This window comes from Hoplias malabaricus, chromosome X2 (assembly GCF_029633855.1).
Source record: "Hoplias malabaricus isolate fHopMal1 chromosome X2, fHopMal1.hap1, whole genome shotgun sequence".
Lineage (NCBI taxonomy): Eukaryota > Metazoa > Chordata > Actinopteri > Characiformes > Erythrinidae > Hoplias > Hoplias malabaricus.
The window spans coordinates 16,532,974-16,554,955 of record NC_089819.1 but is presented as its reverse complement, the minus strand read 5'-3'; the positions used below and the strand labels follow the sequence as shown (position 1 = coordinate 16,554,955).

At 39.3% G+C, this 21,982-nt stretch overlaps 1 protein-coding gene across 3 annotated transcripts in view; it reads left to right on the top strand.

The window, feature by feature from the left end:
* LOC136677543 (cotranscriptional regulator ARB2A homolog) overlaps positions 1-21,982 on the top strand; it is a 172,399-nt gene that overhangs the window by 59,268 nt on the left and 91,149 nt on the right. For all 3 annotated transcript variants that reach the window (XM_066655124.1, XM_066655123.1, XM_066655122.1), the window contains exon 7: positions 15,022-15,234. In XM_066655124.1, coding sequence (XP_066511221.1) covers positions 15,022-15,234 — 213 coding nt within the window. The remainder of the gene's footprint in view (positions 1-15,021; positions 15,235-21,982) is intronic.

The following is a 21,982-nucleotide window of genomic DNA, read 5'->3' as shown; positions in this document are numbered from 1 at the left end:
ACTATGATGTGTAGGTCATTTCCACATAGATATGTTGCAAGGAGCTCAGCATATAGCCATTTAGGTGTTTGCAGAGAACTAGATACTGTACATTTTGAATACGTCCCTGACTATATTCAGTCCATCCGTCCCTTTAATACTTCATTAATTCATTTATTTGATATAAAACCCATCTGATTTCTGTTCTTTTTATCTCATTCCCCCAAATCACCCCTCCTCCTCCCTCTCTCTAGTGCCTTGCACTGCCTCATCCCTAGTGCTTGGGCGGTTAAAACTCTTTTGTTTTCTTAATTGCGATGAGTATAATATACTGGTCTCTCAGAGGTCTGTGAGACAATTAGACAATTGCCCGTTTTTAATGAGACAGCGCCCAGTCACACACTGGCCCTCTCTTTCACTCGGTGGCAGCCACCATGGGCCTCTCTCTCTCTCTCTCTCTCTCTCTCTCTCTCTCTCTCTCTCTCTCTCACACACACACACACACACACACTCTCTCTCTCTCCCTCTCTCTTTTTTGTCCTTTCTTACAGGGAGGAGGGGAATCACACGCAATTTGGGGTTCCCTTCCAGTAATAGGGGTGCAGGGAGGGGAAAAAAAGGGCGAAAAAAAAAAACAATAAAAGAGGGGGTATTTTGTCCTCAATCAAACTCTCATGGGCGATCCTGTGTTTGGCAGAGGCGGGTGTGAGGCTGGCCGCGTTAGCAGGGCCGCTAGCTCTGGGAATGGCCAGGTAATGAGCAGCCATTATCTCCAGCTTGGGGAGTAAGACGTGCACTTTTCTATTGTCACTCTCCGTAAGCAAGAGGGATTGGCCGGGGGGCTCTGGATGATAGACCATGCTATGTTCAGCTAGGCGAGCAACTCTGGCTCTCTCTCTCTCTCTCTCTCTCTCTCTCTCTCAGTCTTTCTCGCCATTTCTTTCTCACACATGTCACCCCCACCTCTCTCTCTTTTCTGGACAAGCCGGAAGATAGCTTGTCGTTTTTAAAAAATGGGCGATATTAATAAGCTATTCATTATATCGCTGCTATTTCCCTCTTGCTGCCGATTAATTAATAACCCTACCTCATGTCGTTGAGTGACTTTAATTCACATGCTTGTATGAAGTTGTGAAGGGCAACTTTTTTCCCCCGCTCTTCTTCTTTTCACCCGTTCCATCATTCCTCATTTTTCTGTTCAACACTAATCACACTGTTACAACAAAGACGAGCTCCATTATTGCGTCTGTAGCTGGGAAGAAAGGAAATGAGAGAGGGACAGGGGTTGGTCGCCGTCTGACACAGGACAATTAATCTTGGTGTAAAGCGTTTGTCAGACAGCTAAGATGGACACAAATGGATGGCTGGCATTAATCGGATGAGTGTAGGTAGAGATTTTAACAAGCATTTACGAGAGTCCATTTTGCTGCTAATGAAGAGGAGAATAAGTGACCAGATGAGCCACAACATACACTTAAACCTCTGTCCTCCTTCATCGAAACTAGATGGACAGAGTGAATGAGAGAACTAGAGAGAGAGAAGAAGGCATGATGGCGTCTGCTTGCTAATGTCTCTGTCAGCGTGGGTGAAGATCAGAAGACCTGACCGGGTGAGGATGGCCGACTTTGCCCTCAGACAGTGGCCCCTGTGTGGCCTCCCAGTCTACCGCTGCTTGGCCCTTTCCAAATTAATTAAAGAAAAGCCAGCCACTGCAGCTACAGACACCGCCCTGCCCTCCAACGAGCTTGTTTATTTAGAGACGATGAATACATCAGCGAGCCGAGGCACTGTGAACTTTTAATGAGCCTTCCCAGACCCAGCTGAGAGAGAGAGAGTGAGGGCGAGAGACTTGAGGATGGTGTTCTGGTCAGGCGCTCAGTGGAAAGCTGACCTAAAGTGGCATTGATTATTAGCTCTACAGAGAGAGAGGCGTCTTTGCCTTCAAATGTGGGAAAAGACTAGCAGAGTGTTGAGGATGAAAGCAAATGTTTGTAGCGTGTGTTGCTAATGCGGCTTAGTGCGTGTTGTCAGGTCAGTAATAGCTATACGCACTTGGTTTGTTTGACATGAATGCTCTGGCCAGGTCATAATGAATGGGCTGTTACAGGAGAGTGATAGGTAGTGTTGGGCACTATCAACAGCATTTTGAGTCCACATTTTACTTGCTAAAACAGTGAAATGAACTAAGAAAAAAATGACATAAGCACAGAAATGCACTCATGATGCACCCATCTTTAATAGTGCATTGAAGCTGATGGTGAAAATTGACCTTAATTAAGTAAATTGTATATAAGCTGTTCTTCAACAATTCACATTCAGTAATGTACTCATTTTCAATTATAATTGAAAATAAGAAGATAAATATCACGTAATTTATTCACTATATTATATTAAATGTAGCCGCTGCATATTACTGCTCTTTTGTGTAGGGTTAGGATTATGGTGTGGATCAGACACATTCCACCATTTGGATTTTAATAAATGAGGGAGACACTATATATACAAAATATATGTATGGTAGCATACTTTCACCTAATTTTAACCATCCTTCACTGAAATAAGAATTATCATGCACTGGACTCTATCTCACGCTGGTTCTCGCACATTTTAATGCAATGAACTGAACCTAGGACCTTTTTTATAATAATAACTTTGTGTGCTGTTATTATGGTTGCACTTCATGAATTTTGTTTAGTGCTCCACAGCTTTCTGTAGTAGACTATGACTCTAGACCCCTTCTGACAGCACCACAGCTATTACAAAGAGCTAAATTGAAAACCATTGTTCACTCACTTCCAAATCTCAGATCAGCTGCTGCTTTAAAATCTGAAGATTTGAAGAAAACATTAGACACTGGACTAGCCATTATTAGCTTACATGTAAATGAATGTATGAATACCTCCTTGGTTCTGCACTCACAGTCCATTCTCTCAGCTCCACTTACCAACCAGGAATTATTATTTGGCTGGTGGATCATTCTCAGTGTAGAAGTTAGCCTGAAGCGATGGTGGTGTTTTAGCATGTGTTGCTTTATTACATGTGTTTTTTACACACACTGTCTACTCACGGTCTACTTTATTAGATTTGTGGTGGTTCTGTGTAGGTTCCGACTGTTCAAGTGCAGGGTGAAATTGGGCAAAGAATGTATGCAGAGCAACAGGTGGATTACACTCTGTATTTGTGGAACTAGACAGTGAGTGCAGAAACAAGGTGCGTGAGTGTGTTTATATCAATTGAATGAATATACATGTGTGTATGTATATGTATACTATATATTGTATACACACACGTGTATATATATATTCCCCACAGACTTCTCTCACCATTCATACATGTTCTCCTCCAGGAAGCTTGTCTCAGTGTGAGAAGTCTTTTTTTTTTTCCCCGTGCCACATTCAGATGGGTTTTACATACGAGTGTATTTTTCAATGTCTGTCTCTTATGAACATGAAGACTGTCTGGCAGGGTGTCATCTTGTCACCTCCGCTCTGTCCACTACGGTGGTCAATGCCAGTGAGACTTTTCAGGACACTTCAGCCTCCTACTCCCAAAAGGCAATGACAGAAAGCTCCAGCTTTTGAATTGTTAATGCTTGCAGTCTCGTTGACAGGTGGTGGAGCCAAGAGAGAAGATGGGTAGAAAGAAGGCGGAACAAGCGCTGAATTCTTGGTTAATAAAGCAGCTTGGTGCTCCTGTGCTTATGAAGCAATATGAATAGCGTATGGAAATTGTAGTTTTAAAGCACTCCACAAAGCCTAGGTGATTCTTTTCTTGATCTTTCTTGGCTCCGTTGAATATGTTATGACTGGAGAGCTTCTTTTGTACTTTCACGAGTGAGGAGAGTAGTTTATCTTCTACTATGAGTTTGTTCACTCTCCTTTTTTTGGTTTGGTCCTTGTTCCTTGAGACTAACAAGATGCTTAGCTGTTGACTTAAGGGTGGCGATAAGTTCGTACGTATGTAAGCAGTTGTAGGAGTGTGAAGGTGAGAGGTTATTGCCCATTATAGATCAGTTGAGTCTGTTATAGCCAGTGTCAGGGGAGTAGCTACACGGCTAGCCAGCAAAACATTCGTCATATCGTTAGTGCTTTCTTGACCCACAGTGTCAACCCTAGCAGGCCTTGTCTGGCCCGTTTGCTTGTCATTACGCACTCGGGGTACGTCCGACTCTTGCGAGACAAAGACAAGGCGAACAACAAGATGATGTCGCTTCACACTCCCCTAACCCCCCCCCAGACACACCCCCCCAACCCCTCTCACCCCACCCTGCATTCCCTTTCTCGGCGGCCAAACATTTTTAATTATATCTTCTCCGAAGTAGTGCGCCTCAGTAACCAAGGAGCTGACATTGATGCATGTGCTGATAAATCCGCAAACACTGGAAACGAGATTAACAAAGATTTTGAGGAAAGGGTGACAGCTAATTTTGCGCAGTGGTCCGCGCCTCGTTCAGGAGTGATGTTTTGATAGAGAACCGGCTGAGAATTCACATTTCACGCTGGGGAGAGGGATATTAGGAGTTGAGCAGCATATGCACTTTTTAAAATTGTTTTGCTGCTGTTTCTTTTTTTCTTTTTCCTTTTCTTTTTCCCCTTTTTCACATTCCTGAATTCAGTTCACTAACTCACTGCCATACGCTTAATGGTGGTTCTGATGCTAAGCTAATTTATGCCCAGTGTTGTGAGTGGAGAGGGTGATGGGTGTTTGACAGACACACACTCAAAGTCGCTTGTCAATCAATGTTAAATACTTATTAGAAAAGTCCTTTGTCAGTGAAGCCCAGGAAAACTTTATAGGAAGGTTAGTAATGAGGAAAACATACAAAACTAGGGTTCTTAATGTGTGCTGACCAAATGTTGTATTTGTATCTTTATGAGTTAATCTTTAGAATCGTTAAATGCTTCACATGTCTCTTTCCTTTCACGTCTACTGTGAACATTCCTGAGGCAGTACGTCAGTACGTGTTCCCTTTTAAAAAAGAAGTTGCTGATATTTGGAGTGATGCCACAGTGACGAATCCTTGAATGGTTCTTTAAAGAGGCTTCTGCAGATATTTCCGCATACGTTCTCTCATAAATAAACGTTTCTTAGATTTAAACAAAGTCATTCATAGTAGGGAAGACTAAAACAGACAAGAGTTGTAAACTCTTGTAAAGAGTTCAGTTAGAGCCTATAGAAATTACATTGTAGAAAATATTTAGTTGAAATCGTATTATGTTTTTGAGATAGGGTTGAAGTATCTTTTTCTCTGCGATGGCTTTTTTCACGTGAAATCACTCAGAACGTCAGAATAATGTTGTGATCTAAATTATTCTGTTGGGTAGAAATTCCCAAAAAATTTCAAGTAATTTAAAGACATGCAAATGTGAGGATTTATAGAAAAAGATTTCTAAAAGACCAGTTAAACCAGGAAAAATCTCAAATAATTTTGACCAGCTCTGCATCTCCCTTTTCTCTTTTTTCTATCTGTCTATTTCATTTATTTATTTATTTTAAGCAGTGGCAGTCCTATCAGGGCTCTGTGATCTGTTGTGCTGTGATGGACTGTGTATTGAACACGACTGACCTGTGTGTTTCTGAGCACATTGACCATGTTTAGAGAGGCGATATGCAGCCTGAAGAGAAAGGTATCTCTCTCCTTTATCGTTTCTCTTAGAGGAGAGGAGACAAGCAGATAACAATCATATCTGCCACCACTGATTCCTTACATCTCTGTTTGAGTGTGTGTGTGTGTGTGTGTGTGTGTGTATGTGTGTTAGGGCTTCAGAGACCACTGTCAAGCCTGCACTCTCCAACCAATTTTGTGTCTATATGGCAGAAACATCTTGTAGTTATCTTTTTTCTCCCTTGTTCTTTTTTATGCCTTCTCTCCCTTTGTCTCTCTCTTTTTTCCTTTCTGCACTGCCTCCCCTCTCCGAATCGGCTCCCCATCTTCATTTGCAGGCAGCTGACAGCTTCTTTCACTTTTCTTTGTCAATTTTTTTCTCTCTCTCTCACTCTCTTCTTTGTCTCTTTTCTTCTTTTCTTGCCCTCCATCCTTCTCCATCTGCTTTCGCTTTTGTTTGCTTGGGCCCTCTCTCATCCCAACTTGATAATGAGGAATGCGGTGTGACCCTGACCTCCATTGGCCTGACAACACCTTTTGACCTCAGCGTGTGACCTTCACTGCCTGTTTTGACAGCTTGATTAATTACACAGTGTTATGATTTATGAGTAAGCAGTATGTAAAAATAATAGACAACAGGTGGTCCTCAAAGTTTTTGGGGAAGTCTGCGGACTGTACACAGTGCACTGTTGGCGTGTTTGAGAGTGGATTGTTCCTAAGCATTTTATGTAATGTGATTTCCATCCATCCACCAATGCATTCATTCATTCATTCAGTCCTTGACATTCTTTAGATGAATCTTTCATCTGGATTGATTGATTTATTTGTTATTTGTTAAGGACATTCTGATACTACATTCTTTACAGCTAGCAGCATCTACAGGTATATGTCAAACTATCAACCACATGCTTTAAATTTTAGAAATGTGTAGATTCTCCTCTTCATTTGTGATTCTGTTTGTTTATTTAAGTCAGTCAGTCTTTCAATCTGTGAGTTATTCAGTCTCAAAATCTCAAGTATTTTTGTAATTATCCATTTACCTGGAAAAGGAAGTGCTTCTATAGTAACACTTAAAAACCTTACACACTCAGTCATTAAAGAAGAATTCTTTTTATTTTCCACTGTCTGAGATTGCATTCTAGAGAAAATGGATGTGTTATAATTGTATGTAACTGTAATCGGAAGAGCCTCTGAAGACTCAAACATGATGAATGCACATTTTATTTTTCCCTCTTTTTCCTTTTAGTGTGTCTTATTGGTTTTGTGCATTGCTATAATGAAGCATTCAGTGTTAAGCATTTTTATTGCATTCTAAATCTGATGCTATGTTGTTTGAAGGTAACATCTGTCGATGCACCGGATTTTAAATAAACTATTGCTCAGGGGTAAACCCTCATGTGTTTAATGCTGGCCTGGTCCAAATTTGCAAGTTACCTGCTTGAATCTTTCTAAGTTGAAGTTCCTTAAATAAAATATTCTATGCTAATAAAACATTCCTATCAAAAGTCAATAATAAGAAAGCACCTTAGAGACCACCAGCTCCTCTATTAGCTCTGCTTCTCCTGTGCTGCAATAACAGAGCAGGGGTCAAGGGATTCCACTTTGACCTTTGACATCGGGGGGTGGCCACAGTCAGTGGTGGTCACTAAGATTAATACCCCATAGCACAGTCATTATTCATACTCAGTCAGAGGTAGATTATGAGGAATATGAAATTTGGGAGGAGGAGTGACCTTTTTAATCACGGTCTGAATGTCCAGTTTAGTGGTAAATCTCTTATTAAGTCCCTTTGCTTTCCATCACTTTTGAAAATTCATTTTTGAAGTGTAGTCTGTGCTATAGTAACTGTAGTCAGGCTGTGATAGGGGTGGGTCCTGTGTGCAAACTCATAGCATCACAAGACTTGAAGATATTTTTAGGATACACAGTATGCATACTTATAAAACTGCAGAATCTGTAATCCTTTAACCCTTTGGAACCACCTCTTTTACACTTGTGTAATGTTGTGAAAATATGGATGATACAGATATGCTCAGAACAGTATTGACTAAAGTGTCATGTACTTTGACTTCCTCTAGTCCTCATTTACACTGCTTTTAGTTTCTCTCTTTTACAGTTGACCAGCAGGACTGCATTTATTGCTGGTGTAATCAAGTCTAATATCCTGCTAAACATTCAGGAATCTGTGATTTATGATGCATTATTAAGAATTTCACATATTCAGTAAAGAAAATCAGTAGTATTTATTAGTAAGCATGTAAACATACTGGTCTTCTAGGTTTAAACAAAAATAACAAAGCTTTTTGCATATTCACTATGTTGTATATTCAGTGAAAACAATTATTATTAATGAATAAATGCAGTTGCTTTCTCACCATGCACATCACATTCAACAATGAAAGCTCCACTTGATCATTCAAGGTTGATATCTAGTATATTTCACATGAACTTATTAGTATTGCGTCTATTAGGATACAATAACACAAGATAGAAATAATAAACAAGGTATAATTTTCCCTCCAACCTCTGTATTTAAAAAGAAGTATCAATATGCATGGAATAACACCCCTACAATAAGCTGTTGACCACTTAGGATTGTCAGTTCTACCTGTCAAACCCGTGTCTTGCTCCCCTTGCCCCTTTCTCAGTGTCACATGTTGATTGTCGCTATGCTGACAGTGTGCTATATGCTATAACCTTTCCTCATAATTTTTTTTTTAATCGTGTACTCATTTATATAAGAAACAGTTAATCAAGAATATCAAGGACAGCGATCATTCCATGATCTATACCTTCAATATACCCCCTCATTAAACATATATGTGCATGCTGAAGGGAAACTGTATAGAGATATATATCACATAGCTAAAGGCATGTGAACAGGCTTTCCAAATTATTTATTTTCAGCTCTCGAATGTATGTGTTTTCTCTTACTCCATTGTTTCTGTTTTTATACCTGTGCTGGTGATATTTGCCGTTATTATAGACGTAATGCCAAGATGCCATGACATGGTTTTTCTGTTTATGTTTATTATGATCTTTAGGATTATAATTTGTTAGGATTATTTGTTTATTAGACTTGTCAGCACTCAGTGTGTCTGCTGAATTATTACAGTCTTGTTTATTGTCCTGTTCTGTGTAATGGAATGTGAATTCTGTGTTTTCATTAGGCCGGTATGTGCTGTGTCTCAGTAGGTTGGTAGTCTATATGCTGTGTTTGTATATTTGCTCTTTAGTGACATCAGAAACCTGTATGTTGTTGGTGGTGGATGTCAGTGTTGCTGTATGTTTGTAGGTCAGTGTTAGGAATACAGTGGTAAATGGCATTTCCCATGTGCTCACACTTACTTCCTCCTGAGCGATTGACATGTTGCCCTCCTGTAAAAGTTGACAAATGATTTCTGTAACATTTACTTACACAATCGATAGCTCTGACAAATTCCACCTGCACTGTGATTAATGCTACACCAGCCCCACTCCCCATCCTTCTCCCTCACTCTCCTCACCCTCAAGGGGCTACCCAGCACACTCAGAGCAATGTGTGTGTGTTTGTGTGTACGTGTCTGTGTCAGAGTGTTTGTGAAGCTTGTATATGTTACTGTATCGCAAGTGGTTCTTCACCCCACTGAGATGGGCTAATACTTGTGCTATTATAATGAATTACAAAGTATTTTATCGCATGTTTAACTTTAAGCTATTCACAGTTTTTACGAGCCTAGTTTGTTTTTATCGTAGAACTGTTTGGTGTAAAATTAGACAGCTCTAATTCGGTGATGTTTTTGGTAACTTGTCTACTATTTACATATCAGAATTATTTATTGTAATGGGAGGAATGACAAGATGGCTACACATCCTTTCAGCCCCTCGGTGTTGACTGAATTAATGTGTTTTTTTTCCTCGTATGTGAATCCCAAGGGGGGTAGTTGGGGATGTTCTCCTTTACCTTTCAAGATGAATGCTTTTGGTACTGTTCTTTCTCATCTTGACGGCTTTTAATGTGTGTGTGTGTGTGCGCGCGCGCATAGGATTGCATATGTATCTATATGTGGTACATGTGAATTATTAAATTATTTGACGTTTGTTAAAAGAACAGGAATGTGTGTGAATGAGCAAGAGTAATGTAAGCCTTCCTTCATCTTCGCTGGCAGTATTTGTATAGAGGGGCTAGTTGTAGGGGAGACAGACTATGTTGATTTGACAGAGAGGGGGAGAGTATATGAGTTCTGTGTGTGTGTGTGTGGTATCTGGGAGAAAGGAATAATGGCCTCTTGCATGCTCAAAAAGCCCATGTAGAGATGCTGATGGACAAGGTCACCCAGTGCTGTGGCGCGGGGAGTGGCAGTGGCCTTGAGAAACAGGCCTTAATCCAAGCCTGCAATTCATAATTTTATATATATATAAAATGTATATATATTTTTAGTATAGTTGTATAGTATTTATATTATTCTCATAATGAAAGAAGTAGTAGTGAAAAAAGGCCAAGGGATTGTTTTACTTGGTTTGTGGCCTAATGTAATTTTACCACTGTGCTATTTATAACTGATTTACACAGCACAAGAAATCCTAAAATATAAGGGAAAAAAAAAAATTCTCTTTTAATACATTGCAATAAAAGGTTTCATATACAGTATGTCATCCTGAGCGCTGAAGTAGGACAATGCCACAGATGCTTTTTTGGGTGCTTCCAGACCTAAAAATAGAAGGTAAAAGCCACTGGTATCTGAAGTTATGCTGGAGTATATGATTTGTTAAAATTACTGACATGGCATATTCAGACAGGGTTAAAATTACTAACAAGCATGTGCAGTGTTTATAGTTCAGTACCTTTCCTTGCATTCCTCACTGCATCAAAGTAGTACTTCATAAGGAGTTGCAAGGGTTTAGGTTGACACTGACAAATTGATGCAGACCTTTATGTAAACACTGACGGTATAAAGTCTTTGTGAATGTGGCATACATACTGGCCATCATGTTATTGTCCATGCTTTTTTTTTTTAATCAGTGTTAGTGTAAGGCTTATGCAGTTTTCTTCTTTCCTTTCTGTAAAGAATGCTTAGCTGTGGGCTTTCAATGCCTGTCTCGGTTTGTACGTTTAGTTTTTCTTCTTAAAAGACGCTACATGAGGCGTTAGTGGATATCTGAATACTTGGAGTCTGAATAGAGCCGTCCTTTAATCCTTCATGTACATTTCAACATCCAATCGGATCTCCTCGTTTGCGCTGCCTATTTTGTTCTGATTGGCTGAGTCAGCCTGCCCTGGGCTTACAAGGAGACGACAGCCAATCAGAGAGCAGGATTCAAAGACAGACCAAAGCTGTGTGATAATGGAGGGTCTGTCCATCGCCCTCAATATGGAGATGTGATCCACCTCAGCTTTGATCAGAGAACAAAAACACACACACATACACACACCCACACACACACACTCCCTCACAATATAGCTCTCAGATACACTACACACGCAGACATAGGGTCTCAGAACCGTGATGGGAAAAAAAACACACACAAACACGAACGATTTCACACGTAATGTCCACTCCTGACTGCTATTGAGCATGCTTTAGACCTGTCGAGTGCCGTCCTCTCTGTCTGACCCGAAGCAGCAGCGGGCTGTCGCCCATCAGAGGATGATAGGACTATAGAGTACGGGTGGGAGAAGAAGACAGAGCGTGAGACATAGAGAGAGACTTAAAGAAAGAGAGAGAGACAGTGTCTATGACTTCAAAGCTAAACAAAGAGCCACAAATAGCTCAAGCACGGCGCTGTCTGTCAAAGTGGCGCTGAAGGCCCAATATTAATAAGCACGTCTCCTTTCAGCAGCACTGACTGGAGAATTGGACAGCTCTACTCTGCTTTAAGGTAGATTTATTAGTGCTGACTCTAAACGGGCTCAGACCATCATTACTGTACTCGCTGTTCCAATCACTCAAGTCGTATAGGTGTTGTGTTTGTTTGTTAATGTTGAGTGGAATGTGGGTTTTTTTATTTTTATTATCATTTTTGAATGATTCATACTTTGGAAATGAATGATGCATGGCTTTGATGCCTCTGATTCCAGGAAACAATTCTGTGGTATGAGATTATACATTTTACAGAGGTTATTTTAAGTTTTAAGGTCCTCCAAACATCTTTAAATAACAGTCCACAGATATAGAAATAGAAATGATTCCTTTTTGGCACGTTTTAAAATGTAATAAGATTTAATAAATTGTAAAAATTGAGGTGCACATAGTTGTAAACTCCATGTGTTGCTGTTTATTCACAGACTATTCTTGCTCTTGCTAATTTATCAGTGTTTTTGTTAATATGTTTCATTTCTGCTGGAATGTTTCTGTCGTAATTGCAGATGGCGATGTGAATATTTGCCTGAGTGTCAGAGCGCTGTCAGTCAGTCAGATTCAGTTAGATGAAGGAGCGAGGCGGCCATTGTGGCGCTATGTGAAGGGAGTCGGCTGGTTTGAGACAGGCGGACAAAAGAGCGCTTAAGAGGGCGTCCAGTGGCGGGTTAGTGGGGTCTGAGCCCCAGTGAGGGGCCGTGCTGACCCAGGCTGACCGTTGGCCCAAAGGCCAGGGCCTGCTACCCCTGCCCCTTGAGGAGCTGCCACCCAGGGCATGGGGGCATGGGAAGAGCCCTGTACACCATGCAGCTAGAGTAACTAAGAAAAAGACGCACATTGTCAACCTCTCTTACACAAGAAATGTAGGTGTTAAATTAGCTCATTTTTTGTGTGTGTGTTTATTAATTTAACAGTAGGAATTCATTTTAAAATACCAATATTTTATTGATGTATTTGGTTTTTAATATTCTTGTCTTCAGGATTAGTAAATATGTAATGCAATAAATTATTATTCATTTAATTTTGAATTATTTTTCAAGTTGTAGTTGGGACTTATTTTAAAAATAGAGAGAAAATGAGAGAAAAAAATAAAGATAAGAGATAAAGTTAAAAACACAAACAACAACAGTGTAACATTTTTTTTTCTTAGCTATTGTACTTTTGTGACCTGTTCAGTGCAGGATTATTTATTATTATTATTATTATTATTGTTATTATTATTATTATTATTATTATTAATTAATTTATTTTATTTATTTATTTTTTTTGTAGAAGAGCCTCATGTATGGAGAGCTGAGAGCATTACTGTGATCAGTCATAGTGGGCTCTCTCCTCTGTGTGTCTGTGTGTGTGGGAAATGCTGAGGCAGCAGGGCAGCCCCCTGCTGCAGTTAAACTGTAATGGGCAAAGACCCGGTCATACCCTATCCTCCTTCTGCTTGACCAGCCAGCCCTGGTCTGGTCAAGAAAAGGCCGCCATTACAGAACACACAGCACAAGAGAGAGGGAGACAGACAGAGAGAACAGGCATGGTGCAGAGACTCTGTCTCTCTACCAGTCATTTATCTCGCCTACCACCAGTGGGCAGTGGCACTAAGCTTCACTCATCCTCCTCACCAATAAACACAACCACAAAACCAGATTCAGGCTGGCCAACACACACACACACACACACACATACACTCGGTCGCCTCAGCCAGAGAGCTGAAGAGAGAGAGCAAAAGAGAAAAAAAGGTTTCTGAATACAAAAACACACACACACACACTTCTGTTCAAAATAAACATGTGATTTTAGTATTAAACAAAAGAATATCAGAATTAACTCCTTAAATAATTAAAGCTTGTTATTCAGTTACTACATGTCAATTATTATTACATTATTCTGTGATAAATGGATGTGTAACATCTTTTTGAAGGATTACATACAAGAGAACTCAAACTTTAAAAATGCTCTGTGTGACAGTCGGGCGAAAAATATATTAATGTGTTCTGGTCTTTCTGGAGTTTGTTTTTGATTTAGTAAATTATTGGGAATTTTTTACTTCATTAATTATATTTACTACATTGTAAATATGATCTAATTTTTTTAAATCCAGTTATCGCTCTGAACTTTGATTGAGCGTGTTCTTATTAGTATACTGTCCTGCTTAATGGCTTTATTCGTTTGTAATTCTAGTTTTATTAGTTGAACTTGTGCAGCAGACAGGAGGGCAGCAGGAGTTTATTTGTATTGATTTGAAAGTGAAAGTGCTTTGTCTGCGCTTCATCATGTGATCTAATTATGATTGTAAGTTATCGACAGATGCTTAATTTTTAATTAGCCCCTTTAAAATGACACTTGCTTTGTTGCAATCTTTGTTGCAAATGCTTGCAATTTCAAATACACGTGTAACTCTTATGACCTGTTTATTTCATTATTTTGTGGTGTTCGTTTAATTGTGTAGAATTTACATTCTGTTGCATTATTCCTGCTTTCTTTATTTAAATATTTATCTTAATCTTTTGACCAATTCCTAGTTAAATATACAATTTTTTAACTCTAAAATTTTCTTCTTATAATTAAAGACAATATTTAATAATGAACTCTCTATAAAATCAGTGGATGGACTTTATTTCCCAGTACATGTTAAAAGAAAGCAATACAAAATGCTGAGTAACACTAAGATAGATACCTTTCATTATGCCATACACAGTCCTGTATAAAACACTCACTCTTTCACCTGCAACAGTGCTGTATAGTTGTCTATAGCCTCAGATGTATTAGTTTTACTTTGTTTAATCACTAGTGTGCACTGCCTTCAGGCCTAATCATGTTATAACTTTTAATAAACATTTAATACTGATTTAAATCATTTTACTTTAAACATAGTGTATATAGCTGTTTTTCAAATAATCTACAGCAGGGATATATTGGCCCCTTTTTATTCGCTCGAAGTTTTTGACTGTATACACAGCTTAACCATCTTTGCACAACAGAATAACCTTTTAAACTTGTTCAGTGTTCTAATGTGTGTGTGTGTGTAATTGCTATTTAGAAGCTTTCAGTGTTTATCTATGGAATATTGATATTGATAAAATAGTGTCTTGAGAGGAAAAAAAAAACCTTGTTCATCAAACCACACAGACTTTTATATTTTAATCATTGAATTAGAAATTTCATTTGAAAAATAAAAGCATTTTTAAAAATAGAGTAGTGTTGCTTCTATTATGTCAGAGATTTCTTAGAGAGAATTCCCTCAGGAAAATGAATGTAACTCAGTGTAGCTTTGTTGTAAACACTATCTTATTCACAGCAGCATTTATTACGCTGACTGATGTGTGCCCTTTAGGAAATGTACACTCTAATTCTCTCTCTCTCTCTCTCTCTCTCTCTCTCTCTCTCTCTCTCTCTCACTCACTCACTCTACTTTTCTGTCTGATCTAAGACCTCTGTCCTCTCTTTGTTGCCTCAGTGCTCCCTTAACACCTTGCTGTTTATTAGGATATTTGGTGTATTTTGGCATTTCACTTTCATATATATACACACACACACAAAGTTGTGGAGCATTGTTCTTATTTGTTAATTAATTTTCCTGTTTGTTTATTTGTGTTTGTGCCTCAGGAGGGGTATGGGGTGGTTGTGTTGAACCCCAACGAGAACTTCCTGGACGTGGAGAAGGTTCCAGACTTTGAGCAGAATGTGGCGGACAGCTTGGACGAGCCGGCGGAGAAGCGAGAGCGCAGAGACGAGAGAGAGGGAAAGAAGAAGAAAGACTTCTACGAGAAGTACCGCAATCCACAGAAGGAGATAGACAGAGAGCACATCCCCATACGGGTGAGCAGGGGAACGAGAGAGGAAGCAGTTGATGAAAAAGAGACAGTGAGAAAGAGGGGAATAGAGAGAGAAAGACAGGGAGGGTGAAATGCAGGGTGAGAGAGGGTTTAGTGCAGTTGAGTGAGAGGGCCACACGTGTGTGTGGTCAGGTTTAGTGAGAGAGTGTGTGTGTGTGTGTGTGTGTGTGTGTGGAGTGTTTGGCAGCATTCCAATTTAGACCTCTGTTCAGAGAGCCCTTCTTTCCACTCTCACTTTTAATTCTACACATTCTCTGTCTTTCCTCTCAGTTGCCTCGTTCTCCTTGTCCCTCCCTCTCTCCTTCACACTTCCACTCTTCCTCCTCTTTCTACTATTGCCTACTACTTCTTAGTCTTTTTTGCCCTTTCCCCCCTCTCTTTTGGTTCTCTCTCTCCCTCTCTCTCTCTCTCTCTCTCTCTGTTCTCAATGACAGAACTCAAAATAATATATAAATAAGCTCCAACGTAAGGTGGAAGTTTGATAAAAGACAGTGGGATAAGGAATACAAAGTTTTATTGGTAGTTGATGGCCCTCTACCTGTCTGGCTGTCACACCCTCTATACTGTCAGTTACCACCTGTACACACTACCGGTGTGAGAGCTGTCAACACACTCCCAGCCCTACCGTCCTGCACACACTGTGTAGAGAAGCATAATTATCTGCATTATTAACATCACATTGGCGTAAATACCTCAGTTTCTCAGCCTCTGTAAACAACTCGGCTTAATGATGACCAAACTATCAACAGCAAACTAGCTCTGACGCCCTTCACTTATTTTAATGAATTCACTCTACAACGGGCCTCTCTAATGTGGCCCAAATGATGTGTATTTTTTTTCGCTCAGACTAACACACGGTAGAAAGTAGACAAGGAATTCTGTGAAATGGCCATCAGCGAGTGAGAATCTGTGCGATTTTTGGCACTTCAGCCTTTTTCTCACTTTGACGTAGCTTTCTAAGCTGTTTTCATCACTGCTGTATGTGTCTTTTTGCTGATAAGGAATATTGGTGAGTATTGGTGAATATAAGAGTGTGTAATATGGTAGTCATATAACTATGATACTTGAAGATGAATATATATTGAGTATTAGAACAAGTGACATGTAAATGATTGAATGGAAGCCTTTTATTTTATAAAGATTATTATTATTTTTTTAAATGAACACATATTCCCATCCTAACGCTTCAGAATAGTTCACACAGAAACCCAAATGTTTGAAGTAAAGTTTTATAAATAGCTTTTAATAAAGAGCACTGGATAATTCAACAAGCAGCAAACTAACAAAATCCAAACACAAAATCATTATTACAGTTAATCCAGAGTGCTTATTTTGATCATTAATCAGCATTATATTCATTGGCTTATTCATTCAATAATGTATTCATTTACTTAAAAACCCTCTTATTTCTTAAATGTTACTATTTAATCAGGGACATTAAGAATATTACACTTTTTTTTTCCTTTTCCATTCACGTGTAGTAGGAAGTAGACAAGGGATTCTGTTAAATAGCCAGGAGCGAGTGTGAATCTTTCCCCATTTTTGGCACTTCAGCCTTTTTCTCACTTTGACGTAGCTTCGTTTTCATCACTAATGTACGTGTTGAGAGTGTGTTCTGCTCTAGTGTGGAGTCGATGAGGGAAAACACCCTGTCAGTATGAATACAAGCTCGACTAGCTTGTGCTGACATCTTCATGTGCTGCTGTGTTCACAGTGTTTTGTGTGTGTGTGTGTAAGAAAGAATGAAGAGTGAGAAAAACTTTATCCTTAGAGGAGATGAAGGGAAGAGCCCATATTAATATCTTAATAAATATTTCAGCAGGAATAGTTTAGAATTCAAATAATGAGGCATCTCTCACTCTATCTCATGCTCTTGCTCTGTCTCGCTCTCTTTTGCTCTCTCTCCCCTCCGTCCATTTCATCCCCAGAACCTTTTGCACTTTGTAATGCTAGCAGCGTGAGATCGTTAGAGCCAAGGTTTTTTCAATTCTGCAGGGGGGCCATGCAATATTCTTCACTCTGACCACATTAGGTTAGACCTCCTCTCCAACACGCTTACATTATACATGCTGGACAGCAGCAAAAGAACCAGCACAAGGACAGCCAGCAACTGTGGCGCTGGTGTGTGTGAGATCACAGCAAGCTTACATATGTTTGCCCACATAGAATTCCTTCAGGAAACATAAATGTAAAAGAAATAGTATAAACCTATGAATGCTCTGAGCCGAAGAATGTTGCTGTACTTTCCAAAATTTATAATGCTCTGCCTTTACAAGAGTTTACACATTACTTTTAGAATTACTTTTCGTTAAAATTAAATTATATATATATAATATATATACAACTTTCTGAAGTTATCTTGGCTGTTCTGTTTTACTGTGTTTTTATGTTTGAATTTGTATGTTGTTGTTTTTTTATTTCCCTATTTTTGCTGAATTTTCTACCCACTTTTACCAGTTGTACTCAGTGCCACCAGCCAATCATTTGTTTTCAAGCTGCTGCTAATGCAGTGACATTGAACAGTTCAAACTTGCCAGAGGAGAACACAAACCGCCCAGATCTGTCACATCAGCTGGCAGTTGTCCTTGCTAGCTAGCGCCATGAGCAGAGACTGAAGCGAATGTATCCACCCAGAGAGCAAAGTCAATTGTGGTCTCTAGCATTCAATGTCTCAGATAACTGAAACATTACCAGGGCTTAAACTCATGATATCTCTATAACAGGGCCTCTGGGCCTCGATCGGAGGGTGTGTTTTTCAATGTAGTTGACAACACTGCTCGAATAACAGACCTAGAACAAGAACAAACACACACATGTATGCATTTATGGGCTATCGACATTTCACACAGAAGTGCAGAAGCAAGATATAGTATTATAGTCTGTCATACTTTCATAAATGCCTATGGTTCACAATTAATATTTTCTTGCTACCCTCCCGTCAGTACTTTGTAGCTCTCAGCCGAAAATGGACACAGCTCAAGTTTAAATAAACAAACATTGCTATCAGATACCTTCTAAATAAATTATAATTGTAGTCAAGGCTTTGTTTATGAATTGAAACTCACACAAGTAGAAAACAGTAGTAGTGCCTCATTAAAAACAACAAGCACTAAAATAGTGATCCAGGGTTCTAGAAATGATGATAATAAACATGGTCAATCTTTAAAAAGTGGTCATTATATTCTTGATACACTCACAATATCAGCAGTGTGTAATCATTTTGTCCATTCTAATGGAAGGCAACATCACAGTACTCTATCCTGTTTTTTTCATGCTAAATTATTCATGATGATACTTTTGTGAAAGGGTTTGTGAATAGTTTGCAAAGAACAAAGGTATATTATAAAACACATAGTGTCACATTTGGTAAAATATGATAAATAATAAGTTTTAGTACATTGTTTTATCAAGATTATATTTAATACAAATAGGATTAAAATGCACTTTTATTACTCTCGCTGTTAACAAGCTTTCCTTTGGTCTATTATTATTTTTTTTAAAGATCCAGTCTGTTGTACAGTGTCTAAGAATCACCAATTCATTTTGACTTAACAAGGTAACAATGGTTTCAGACTGAGATTTTAATGCAGACTTCATTAATATTAGGTCGTCCACTGGGATATTCCACCTGTACTTTTTATATGGCTTGAAGTCGTGACTTTACAGGCTTATGTCATACCTACTGACGTACATACTTATGTCTTTATGGCCATGCAGCATTGAGGCCTTTGCATATGTGTTTGTATTTGCGAATTCGAATGTGTGTTTTTCCCTCTTCTCCACCCATCCTCTCAGGGTCTAGAGTAGAGGGCGGGGCAGCTCCCACTTTCATTCTCCAGGACTTTTTAATCTTTTATAGCTGTATTGTGCCAGGCTCAGGCCCCTCTCCTCCCCTCCTTGACTTCCCGCCGAGCACAGGACCACCTGCATGTCGCTCCAGCATGCCCTGCTAACTCTGTCCTGGCCTGAGTTGAGTTGATTAATACGCTTCCTTACCCTCGTTAAGGAGCCCTTAACTGCCTTTAGCACTCTTACTTTTTGGGGCCCCCCCGGGGTTCATAGTGCCCCTGCATAATCTCCCACCACTCTGGAAGATCACAGCCCCAAAGGCCCATGTCTAGTGTCTCTGGAGAGGCTGGGTGAACAGGAGAGAGAGAGAGAGAGAGAGAGAGAGAGGTGGGGGTGGCATACAGAAGTTTTTTGGGAGTTCACTTTACTCTGAATTTGAGGCCTAATCCAGTTACCTATTTTCTGTCAGCCAAGCGAAGGAATAGCAGGAACAAAACCCACATTCAGGGCTTAAGAAGCTTCCAAAGATTTCATTCAGGCCTAACCGGGACAGGCTTAGGGACCCAGCCCCAGGGGGAAAAGAGCCGTTTTTCTAAATGACTAGAATAATTTTTTCTCACTTTTTTCTCACTCAGATTTCTTATTGTTGCCTTTTTGTTCTGAGACAGAGAGAGAACGAGAGAGTTAGGCCTTCGTAAAAGATCGGAGAGGCAGCAGCTCATTCTCGCTGAGCGTTTCTCTTTTTTGTCTGCGCGTTCGCTCTCTGAGTCGTTCGTTTATTCATTTCTTAAGTGCCTGCAGAACTTTAAGTGTCAGATCCTTGCAGCAGTGGCATGAGTTTATTGAATGCTTTGAGTACAGCGCTTTGCTCTGTTTCTCTTTTGTACATCATCTAGACAATGTTTTATTTCAGTTCTAGAAGGTCAGGGGTCTGTACTGGACCACTTATTTGCATTTACTTCTCACTGTCCTGTTCTACATCAAGATGAAGGGAATATTTTGGAAGTGTGTGTTGCAATAAAATAGTAATGATTTGAAGATGGAAGGACTTTTACAAAAAAAATATATATATATCAGTGGGACTGATATTTAAGTTTATTGAAGATGGTTGTTACTTTGGGACGTCCTTGCTGAACTGATATTGATTATAGAAGTACAGCTGATGTCATTTCAACTCATCAGAAAATCAGCTGGGGTTTGATTAAAAATTGAAAATTAAATGTAAACATTTTTTCTTAATTTTGAAAAGTCCTCCCTGTTTAGAAAGAAAAAAATATATATAAACAGCGCTAAACTCACTTTTTAGTGCCTTAACCAGCTCAGTCTCACATTTCCTAATATGTCCTTTCAAACTTCTAAAAGCAGTTACTGGATAATAAGTAGAAAATCATATAAATCCATGCTTATGTATGAACTGACATCAAGTACTTTTCCAGGATCTGTTGAGGCATTTTTATTGGCAAAAAACATCATCCACCAGTCTTGTTTTGGTAAGTGAACAGGGTAATAACAAAGTTGTACTGAACATTGTTACTCCTCCTATTGGTTATCGTGTATTAGACATTATATTTTCAAATTTGCAGAGCGTAGACTTTATGACAGATAATATTTGCTTCTCTAAATATCAATATATAGGAATGCTAAGTCGAGGTGGCATATGGACATCAGTGTGAATCCATATACACCCAAATAAAGCAGAAATCCTTGATAGGTTTTCAGAAAGAGAAAAAAGAATATATAGCACACACATTTTGTGATGTCCTTTTGCAAGTGTATTACTTTGTGGTATTGTAGTATGTTTGAGTACATTGAGCACACCTACTTTACCTAAAGAGTAAAGTGCTTCAATAAATAAAGCTCCTTATTTTGTGATAGTCATTCTACTGGGTTTTATATATCAGTATAAGAAACGAAAATGGAGTTAAGTCTGTAATGAAAAGGGTCTTAATTGGTCTTAAACCAATGTATCTGTTTAATAAAGTTAATGCAAGTACATATTCCAATCTAGTATTTTGAATAGATGCATCAGTGGCAAATCAACAACATCAAAACAAAAAGTTTGATAATAAGGTTAGATAATATGCTCATATATATCATCATCATCATCATTTTCTTCTCCGCTTCTCCATTTCAGGGTCGCGGTGTCATATATATGTAACAGCTTATAAATGATTACGGCTGCTAAATCAGAGCAGAGTGCTGTACAGCAGGAGAGACATTGGCACGTATTGTAGTCAAATTTTGGATTAAATTTCAGACTTTTAAGTGGTATTTAAAGCATTTAGTGTGGATTTAACCTAACAGTGTGTTATCGAACTTTCTCCATCATATTTGACACTGGAGATTATCTATAGAGGTGTAAGTTGATGTTTATTTTTTCTTTTGTTGCATTAAGTTCTAAATACTCCTTCCCACTCCTAGTGCATGAGTAAGTCAATATTAGAGTGTTGATTTGGAGTCAGTTCCAGTTCAAGGTGACATACGAACTGAGGTAGTGGCTGGTGTTCACACACCATGTACCCTATGGTTGCCTCCGTCTCCTCAGGAACGCCATCCATTATTTATCCCTCGTTTTTTCCTCCTCTCCTATTCCTCGCGGGACCCGACGAATCCGTGTTTTGGAGATGTTCTGTTTCCCCATGCTCGGCTCGTACATGACTAACCCGCACGTCTCCTAGATAAGACCTGCTCTGGGTGGAGCTGTCAGGAGCAGGCGATATGTATTCAGCCTTGCTGTTGTATCACCTTCACGCTGTCTCTGTTCACACCGCTCCAGGACACTTTCTGGAGGCCCTGAGCGTGCCTGAACTTTGGCTTTGAAGACCTCGTGCCTGACCCTTTATTGCAAGGACATGCATGGTGACTGGGATTGGCTTAATTAAACGTATGAACTTATGACACGGCCGAAGCGGGAGGTCAATCGCTGCGGTCCAGGGGCACTC